This window comes from Abramis brama, assembly GCF_963993115.1.
Source record: "Abramis brama genome assembly, chromosome: 8".
Taxonomy (NCBI): domain Eukaryota; kingdom Metazoa; phylum Chordata; class Actinopteri; order Cypriniformes; family Leuciscidae; genus Abramis; species Abramis brama.
Window position 1 is genome coordinate 32,817,361 of NC_139970.1, and position 10,428 is coordinate 32,827,788.

The following is a 10,428-nucleotide window of genomic DNA, read 5'->3' on the forward strand; positions in this document are numbered from 1 at the left end:
TATAGCCAATATTGCTCAGTTTAAAAAAAAAAAACCTTAAAAAAAGAGTGAATAGAGTTTAAATGATGGGAATATGAATTCTCTTTTTATTTTATTTTTTGCATATAGATAAAAAAAACAAAAAATAAATAAAAACATTCTCGTTTGGAAGAAAAGTGATTTCTGTAAATGGAATCAAAAATTAGAGATTATGAATCACAAGGTCATATGTTAGAAAAATATTCAAATATGGGACTGCAGTCTCGAATGAGGATGGATTTAATAAATAAATCGCTATAAAACACGTCATCTGTGAGGTTTACATGAGCAATTTCACACCACGGTGCTCAATATTCACAGGGGATCATAACATCCTTTTGATTCTGCCCTTTTTATTCTCGCCCTGCACTGATCCGTGCATGCGATAATATCATAGCACCATATCCGAGCGACTTATGCATTTTTAAAATAACCACACTAGAAATAAATGCCCATGATCATGTCTGATGCATTTATCTTTTTTATATTACATTTTAAGAATTAAAAAAATACCCATACACAAAAAATATTTAAATTCTTAAATATTTTGAGAGCATTTTTAGTACCCACATTTTTATTAAAGAGTATATAGATAAACTAACGCCTTGCATATATTTACATACAATATATTATTATTATCAGTGGTACAGTAAAATGACTATTCGTGCAATTAAACTGAACAATTATTGCAAATGCGCCTGGACACTTTGTGCTATACAATCACACCAGATGATTTCTTATCTTTGCTCATGGATGTTAAAAATGTATATATAAAGTAGATAGGCCTATTTGGACAACAATGTTTTTAAAATGTTTAATAAAAATACTTTTTCTAATAAAATAAAAGCACATCCCTATGGGACACAACTATAGCCAACTGGAATATCAACTGTATGAAAGCGGCCAGTTTACGTTCACCTTATCAAGATACCTTAGCCTTAAAATGTTATGATAAATTAGCCTATATTAAATTTATGCAATCTAAATATTCTATATATGAATATGTTCAATAATATAAAATATAAATAAATGTAATAAATTATATATTTTACTTGACTTAGGCTATGTTTACGATGAATAGCCTAACTGACAAACTAAACAAAACATTGAAAATAATGACTGGCGATGAAAATATCGAAAAGTTGTCCACAAATGGGACGCTCAGGTCTATTTTCGCTTGAATTGTTTATTTTTCTTCGATCGGCAAATTCTCTATAGCCTCTGTCCATGTTAACGTCAATATACCAAAATGAACTGATGCTGCAATATTCATATCCTCTAATTGCGTCAGTGAAATTATCACAGAATTAATTAAACACGGTTCCCATTTCCAATTGACCACACGGCACTGTAGGAATCCTAATTAATTATAATTAAATTAAGGGGACTCCATCCAGTGCAGAATTGATTTGAGGAAAAGCCGCTGAAAGTTGAATTCAGAAGCGCCTGTAATGACTCCAGACATGATGGCGATGGGGGCCGGGCTGAGGTGGCCGTGTATAAATAGTGTGATCTGAAAAACACAGACATAACAGCAGGAGTGATCTAAACCTTCTACACGCAAACATTTCGCCGAAATCACTGCTGAGCAGACACAAAGATTCGTGTTAGATTCATTTTAAAGTGGATTTCCGTAATCAGCCATGGAAGAACTCACGGCGTTCGTGTCGAAATCCTTCGATCAGAAAAGCAAGGAGACCAGCAAAGAGAGCATCACGTACAGGGAAGTTTTGGAGAGTGGTTTAGCCCGAGCCAGAGAGCTGGGAAACTCGGAGACCAACCTTCAGGAGATTACAGAAACCAACAACAACCATTGTCCGGTACACCTTTACAAGGAGCACGTAGACCTGGAAAAGGAGAAATTGAAGGAGTTTAACGTGACACGGGCTACTGACGGTGAGTTACACCATACGCAAAGTGTAATAATGTGTTTCGCTGGAGACGCGTTTACAACTAGGTTTTACGCGCGAATACGTTTGGCGTTGTTGTTGAAATATCGATACGATCTGAATAACAGTATATTGAGGTCATTTTCATTATCTTAAAGAAAGATTTCGATTGTGTTAAGAGGCTAACTAGCATGCGAGTGGAGAATTTCAAGCTGTATTCAGCTGATGCAACGGTTCGTTGATGTGTGTGCCGTGTTTGTAAAAGAACAGAATTCACGATAGGCGATTTTAAGAAAGAGAATCACAATAAATGTATAAAAATAGTCGTCTGTCCTCACATTTGAGTAATTACAGTCAAAACAATAGGCCCCTGTCTTGTCAAATTTGAAATAATGATCTATCAATGTATTCCTTAGCGTTCTTAGAATTGCCAGGAAATGACTAAAGACACTTATTTACTCTTAACGTACAAAACACTTAAAGTAAAAAAGTAAAAGTAAAAAAGAATATAATTTAACAGAACCATGTGGGCGATAATATTTTGAAAGAGAAATTTAATTTAAAACATGTGAAGAAAGACGTTTAACGACAAACTTGGCAGGCCCATGACAGTTTGTTTTTGGAATACAAATATATTAATAATAATATTAATAATAATGGTTAAATTTAAATGCCATTAATACATTAAAAACAAAACAACAAATATCATACATTTAAAAGAATTAGAGAAAACTAATTATTGCAGTGTAAGTAGCTATAGCTACTGTAACAATTTAGCATTAAAGTATTTATTATCTTATAAGATAAAGTTTTGCAAGTTTTGATTTAGGCTACAAAGCTTGCAAATAACACACTTTATTGTAATACAGCTCTGGAATGAGGATACAGCTCCATATTTCTTTTTTAAAGTGCAAAGCATTGGCTCTTTGTAAACTTCTAATGTCTCCCATCTTAATGTGATTTTAGAACTGCATAATGATCTAATTTATTTATCTATGTCCCTTAAATATAAGAATCTGCCACTTACAAGTTATGCATATAAAAATTTATTTGCAAGTCTATTTTATTTGTATATAGGCTATAAAGCGATTTTCCAAAATGTAGGCTATGTGGTTTCAAAGCAGCAGTAAATCATTGTTCATCTCGGATTTTATATAACAAAATTGTTTTAATTTTTAAGCTAAAGTGTAGACACATCATATTAATTAGATTTAGGGTATTTTGTCTGCCGAATCGGAGTAGAATTCTCACCATTTGCAAGTATTTAAAAAAAACAAAAAAAACTAATGTAGGTAATAAACGCTTTAAAGAAATGCTTTGTTGATGTGTTCATGTTTTATTTTCACAGGAATTTACGACTGCAAAGACAAGAAGGAGGATGTGAAATCAGAGGACGAGGACGCACAGAGTAAACTGAAGCAGAGACGGAGCAGGACAAATTTTACCTTAGAGCAGCTGAATGAACTGGAGCGCTTATTTGATGAGACGCATTACCCGGACGCCTTCATGCGGGAGGAGTTGAGTCAGAGGCTGGGGCTGTCCGAGGCCCGCGTGCAGGTAAGCTTATATTCACTTCATGGTTTTTTTTTATCCTTTTTTTTTTGTAGTAAAATAAATTAACAAAACTATTTTAGAACAGATAAAACAAGCAAATATCAAATATGACTACATTAAATTATGAATAATTGAAAACTACCAGAGAGCGTGTAGATTAATTTTTAAACGAATGCACTTTTAGTGGAAATGCAAATAACCTGCTGAATGTCAATTGGGGGTTCTGTGTCACTCATTTTTCATCGTTTTGCGTACATGGTCTTGAAATAGTTTAAAGTAGGCCTGTGTGTGAAAATACATCAGTAACCAGCGTGGCATAATGGAGAAAAATAATGTCCACGGAGGTTAGGCCTATTCATAATCTGTTCATTGCTTTTATATATAATATTAGCAAGTAATATAAATAATAAGTCTCTTATAATAGCGCTTTTGTGTTGTTTATGTTCATGTGCCCAGAGGAGTTTACGACGCTGATAACTTAATGCCTGTAAACTAAAGGGTTTTTGTTATCAGCTTATAAAGTCAGAAATAATAGGCAATCTATTTCTAAAGTAGCTACTGTTAAACACTTCTTAGGAATACGTGTTTTGTTGTAGAGGAGTGAACTGGCAATTTATATATAATCAAATAAATAGAAGCCTAAGTGTGGTCGCTAGCTAGGCCTTTATTTCTCCTACACGTTTGCATAAGTAGGCTATTAAATTTGTATATAACACCGTGCGTCTGAGATGTTTAACATTTGGAAACAGTTGTTGTTATATTCACTCACACACAAAGCATTTCTGTTATCTTTCGATTTATGCGGGTTCGGTTTCAGTGGTGGGTGTGGATATGAAATAGCCTTTTAGTTCCTGCAGCAGCAGCTATATTCAAAGGAAAACTTGCTTATGTGCTGCAGAAAGATCTAACCACATCATTAAAATTAATGAAGAGATTGAACCGCTGCTGCAGGGGATACCTTCTTATGTCACTCACCTCATTTTCTCCAACCTTATCTTTGTAATATCTGCCATTGGCTTGATATACGGTTCCTATAAAAATGTATTAGGAATAATTCAATTCGGTCTTAACTCCTACAGTGACATACCTCGTGTTACAGAATGTAATGGGAAAATAAGTAACATTGTTTGCCAGTGTGACAGCTTGCAAGCAACGACATGTTTTAATGTTTCAGAAGCGGAGGCGAAATCAGATTAAAAGAGGACACCAAAGAATAGGTCAGAGCTGTGATTCAAACCAAAAATTCACACTGCGTTAAAACACCTGTCTATGAAATTTTATGACTCATGTCACATTTTAAATTTCGCTGAAAAGTCTGAGCTAAACGCTATGGACGTGAAGTAGCTTGGTTGATATGAACCTGCTACTACAGGCCTACTAGCCTACTGTCCTATAGAAGCCCCACGCCGACCAGCTGTCAAGAATCTAATTGAAAGTTATGAGACCTCAGTGAGGAGAAGGCAGTAATTCAATTACGACTAATATCTTTCGGTTTTTGGTGCAGGGCTAAATTAAATGTCATTATTCACTGTCTCTAATAAAAATCAAACGGAAATCGGATTAGGGTATTTGTGAACCGCATCATTGAGTGGTCCTTAATGAAGAAATAACTGTCGAAACCAGTGTAGCTCACTTTCCCTATAGCATAGTGCTGGATAATTACAATCGATCAAAGATTGAAATATGATGCATTCATTGTGGCGCACTGCAAGTCACACATTGACTAATAATAATAAATAAATAAATAAATAAATAAATAAAAACATGTCATAATGACAAACCGGATTGTCTTTCAAAGAACAGGTTGACAGAGCGTTTGCTTTTCAATTTTAATGAGCGTGATTTAACTGAACTGACCAGAGCGAGTAATGATGGAGAACAGTAGGCTAAATTCACATTGTTCAGAATGATTATTTCCCACCTTTTCATGCACGTATATGAAGCAGCAAATACAATTTTATAAAAAAGAATAGCCTATATTTCACCGATGTAAAATTGTCGGTTAGCCAATATGCTTTGACAAAGACTTGTAGGCCTATCGTCACTTTATTTACCAAAAAAAAAAAAAAAAAAAAGGAAGGAAGGAAAAAACCCCTACAATGTAGGCTTATTAAACGTAGTCAAAGAATATGCTACATAAATAATTAAATTGTGTAGAAGAAAAAAAAAACTGCAATATTAACCATGATGAAGAGTTGTGGATAACAAAACACGTTTTCCAATTAAAGTGTTTACTAAAGTAATATAGCCTAAAAAATAATAAATTAAGGCAACGTAAATCGGCATTGTTTTTCTGTAATGCAGGTTGCAGGGGCAAACTGTATAGTGTAGCATATAACAAATGTGCAAAAAAAAAAAAAAAAGTAATTTAATGTAGCCTAAATGTCGTGAATGGTGATGAACACGATAAAGCATAACCGTATTTTATTTCTTTTTTAGGTATGGTTTCAGAACAGAAGAGCGAAATGCCGAAAACAGGAAAATCAAATGCACAAAGGTAAAATGCTTAAATAATCATTAAATAACCTAATTATTAAATTTTTGTGAAAACATAAGGCTATATTTTATTATTTTATGCATTTTTTTTTAAATTTAATTTACGGGACTTGACCCAAGTCGGAGTAGCCTCCAGCCTCTGAGCACGTGCAAACCTCATTGCGCCGCAGCTCTGACAACACGCCATTTTTTTTAGAACTCATTACATTTTAAACTTAATTTAAATGGTGAAATAATTTACATTAAAAAAATCATCATGACTAGCTTTGCTAATTTATCATTCTTTTCTATTCAGGCGTTATTTTGGGCACCGCGAGTCACCTGGACGCGTGCAGGGTAGCTCCTTACGTCAATATGGGCGCACTTCGAATGCCATTTCAACAGGTAAGAATAATATTTTGTGCACTCAAATGTTCGCATATGTGCAAATGTATGCAAATGCAAATGTGCAGTTCAGTCGACTAAATAAACATCTCGCCCCGCCATAACACCTGCCTAAAAGTAGCTAGTGGCCGAGAAAATGTTTAGGCTTTGACAACCAATCTGATTTGACGCTAGTCTCCATGCGTCGTGCGAAGGGCGCGAACCTTTCACCTCCGGGACCCGATGAGAGACGAATGAGATAAGAGGGACCGAGAGACATTTCATCTGGTGGTGAAGAACTGTCTGCATCACACAGACGAGAGAGCAGCCATAATTAAGCTAATAGCACAGCGAGGGGAAGGCAGATAAAAGAGATTATGAAAGAGGAATAACGCACTGATGGTTATTGGCACTGAGCAGCATTGGCAGGGCCCGGGCGTAAGGACTGCATACTGAACACCACAAATGTCCACCACCTGTTGTTCTGACTGCCCCTGTAGTGGGGTTGCACAGTCCAATTTGACTGATTTGTGGAGACACTGGAGCAAGTCCTGCTTTAATTCTGACGAGTATTTTCACACAGAGGTAATTAAAATAAATGCAAGTGCCAAGGATAAAGTCAGAAGGCCTGTGGTTAGAAATTGTGAGTAGCAAAGAAACTAAGATGAGACGGGCTGTATTATTTTCCTAAAATAACAAGACTACCAGGTCTGACATTATTTATCCTCCTTTCAAAGTAATCTCCTTATGCTTCGCATTCACGTGGAAAACAAAAAAAGAAACACTGGTAAAACATTCTTTCCCAGTGTCAAAAACTTGTGCTGCTTGTCAGATGTTGTATTTAAGTTGGACCGCAAAATGTAAAGCTTTGAAATATTTATGATCCCTGTGCAGAGAAAGATGCATGAGAAGAATACTAAAAAATAAAATAAAAAATAAGTCACTTTTCAAGTCGGCGGATGTCTAATTTTCACCTCATCTTACTGAAATAATTGCTAAGAATCTGCAACCTGATATTTTATGCTGCCTGCTTACATCTTTTTTTTCCCCCTAGGAACTATGCGAATAAATATTTATATATTTGAGAATGAATATTTTGGGTGCGAAATTGTTTATTTATGCCATTGAATATATAATTAAGATTACATGATGTTGGAGCTTTTAAAGGTTGTATGGAAAGATTCAGTGTGGATCAAACTAATATGCTGAGATTTGAGATTTGCAGCTGATGGACGTCCTTTGACTATTAAGCTGTCTGAACGCATTGCATAATTCAGCTCAAGAGCAGATGAAAAAGAATGCACTGAGTTGAGTGAGCGAGTGAGTGTTTTCACTGAAAGCGCACACAGTTGGAGCGGTGTCCGAGCCTGAAAGCGGATCCCTGCCGCTCCTCGAGCTGACCCCACGGCCGCTGACTAACTCCGTGTTTGTTTTTGCTCGCCCCGCAGGTCCAAGCTCAGTTACAGTTGGAGGGGGTCGGAACACACTCCCATCCTCATCTGCACCCACACCTCGCGGCCCACGCTCCCTATCTGATGTTCCCGCCCCCGCCCTTTGGATTACCGATCGCGTCGCTGGCAGACTCGGCCTCTGCAGCGGCCGCCGTGGTAGCGGCTGCCAAGAGCAATAGCAAGAACTCCAGCATCGCCGACCTGCGACTCAAGGCAAGAAAACACGCCGAGGCGCTGGGACTCTGACCCCCATGGGCTTCTCTGCTGCTCTGAACTGATAATTGCTTCTAACACAAGACTAAGCCTGTGAAAAGGCCGTGACACTCACAGTTAAAACAAAACAAAATAAAAACAAAAGAGAAAAAAGGGGTGTAAGGGGAGAGAATGAGAGAGAAAAAAAGTCACAAAAAACCAGCTGCCAAAACAAACCACTTGTAGAGAAAGGTAATTAAATACCAATGAATCACCTTTTACTTTTCGCCCAACAGGCAGGACTTCTTGGAGGCCACTGGCTCAGCCCTTTCCAGGCACAGATCACAGCCCCAGGACCATACAAAAATGTCTGGATGTCTGTCTGAAAACCAGCGTTTAGGAGAGAAGACTTTTTTAAAAAAAAAAGCAAAGGCAGACACAGAGTGAGACTAGAGGTTGTGTTTTTACGGACAGACACTGAAACTTTGGAATCTCAACCTCAGAGTGAAAAGAAAGAGACGGCCATATTTGCCTCCTACCACTGTGCCGCTGCCTAGTGCACGTGCTCAATTGAAGGATAGACCTATTGGGGCTGGCCTCCATTGTAACTGACATACATCTATGTTGATCACTGCCATGATAACCCTCCACTACAATTCATATCTAAAGCCGTTATTTGCATTTTTGAGTTTTTTTTTCCGTCTTCTTCTCTTTTTTTGGTCATTCTGCTGTGGACAAAGACTGGAAACAGCAATAACATCAATGGCACAATCGCCTGGTTTTTAGTGGAATTTTAGGAGGAAATGTTGCATTGCTGTTATTTCCTTCTGGGCATGTGTATGGACTTTTAGCTTTCATTCTCATATTTTGTGCTCTCTTTTTTATGTGATGTGTCCTGGAATAGAAGTGAACCTAGCTTTTGCACTTCAGGTCTTGTATTACGGTGTTTACAATCCTTAATGCAAGATATACTACTTTTATGTAAGGGGGAAACAAATTTGGCTTTCGTTTCGCTGAAATACATTTAAAATCACCTTTTCTGTTTGTTTCAAAAAGGATAAACAGTAACTGCGACTTTGTAATTTAACATTTTAAGAAACATCAGTTTAACTGAAATGCAATTATGTGCAGTTAAGTGCAATACTGTAAATATGGAAAACGTAATATAGCGGTTGATGTTTGCTAATTAAACAATGATTTTTAAGTTGTTGGGTTTTCGGCACTGATGTCGATGTGTTGAAAGTTCTTTGCCACAAACACATCTTTAAAAGCTGTGTAAAATATAATTTGTTGACTCATTTGCAATGTGCCATAACTCCCAGAAGTTTAATGGTATTCAAATATACTTTTGTACACGTGCATTAAAAGAGATATTGATATCACCTTAAAGCAGACAAGGACAAATTCATTTGACACTGTACAAAACTGCTCTAGGTTCATGGCTCATAAACACGTCTGTTTTTTAACATAACAATAAATCCACCAAAGACAACAATTTGATCACATTAATAGAGGTAGAATTATTTAATGCTCCAAAATCATTTACAGTATGACATGCGTTTTAGCAACTGCATACACAGTCTGTTTTCCCCATATAAACAAGAAGCTGTTCCCTGAAAATATCAAATTGAATACAAGAAAACAGTATTATTTCCATAAGCGTACTATGAAACAAATTGCCAGTTCGGACATCAATTGCCTTTGAACTACAATAGTAGATCTCGGTCAGGTCTACCTCTAACAATAATCGCTACATTTAATTGTGGGCTGTTTTCGTTGTTCACCATTACGGTTGTTTAGGAATGTTTTTGTTTCTTTCATTGGAGTCATAGGTGCTTTTATTTATTATTTGATCTGAAAGTTTATAAATGTTAAATAGTCGAATTTCAAGTGTACATATTTACATGGCTTTGCATTTATTTTTATATATTTTTTAAATGTTAACATTTGCAACAGTTTTAAGCAAACGTGTGACTGCAGTACATTTGTTTGACTAAAATGTAGCGTGTTTGAGTTTACAAACATTTCAGGGATGGTGGATGAAACTTTGTGTTGAGATTTTCTTGATGCTCCAAGGAATTTGTTGTATCCCATCATATTGCATATGCAAGCATGCCCAAACATGATTCACCATTGAGTTTTTTTTTCTGTTGTTTCACTTAAAAAAAGAATGTACATCTTGTACAAGTAATCTATCAATAAAAGTTATAAATATTTGTAAGAGAGTTTGTAAAACTTTGTGGCCCTCTGAAATTTTATGAATAAAGGTTGCTCTGGTACTTCAGATACGTTCTTATATAATACGCACACATTATTATTTCTACTAATTATTACTAAGACTCTTTATAGAGGAGCCACAATATATTATATCAGAAAAGCTAAAGGTTGTTTCAAATGAAACGAGAATTTATTTTCCACCATGAAGGTGATACAGCATTAGCTAAAAAAGAAGCATAAAACATGCC

The 10,428-nt window shown here is 36.0% G+C and overlaps 1 protein-coding gene across 1 annotated transcript; it reads left to right on the forward strand.

The window, feature by feature from the left end:
• Positions 1–1,546: 1,546 nt before the first annotated feature.
• Positions 1,547–10,184, forward strand: shox (shox homeobox). Its single transcript, XM_084123132.1, has 6 exons — positions 1,547–1,914; positions 3,256–3,464; positions 5,901–5,958; positions 6,253–6,341; positions 7,769–7,984; positions 8,260–10,184. Exons 1-6 carry the CDS (start codon positions 1,662–1,664, stop codon positions 8,347–8,349), a joined length of 915 nt encoding a protein of 304 aa, XP_083979258.1. The 5' UTR covers positions 1,547–1,661; the 3' UTR covers positions 8,350–10,184.
• Positions 10,185–10,428: the final 244 nt, after the last annotated feature.

Coding starts and splice junctions, on each gene's coding strand:
- shox (XM_084123132.1), top strand. CDS start 1,662: ATGGAAGAACTCACGGCGTTCGTGTCGAAATCCTTCGATCAGAAAAGC. Junction 1,915..3,255: donor CGTGACACGGGCTACTGACG/GTGAGTTACACC, acceptor TTATTTTCACAG/GAATTTACGACTGCAAAGAC. Junction 6,342..7,768: donor TTCGAATGCCATTTCAACAG/GTAAGAATAATA, acceptor CTCGCCCCGCAG/GTCCAAGCTCAGTTACAGTT.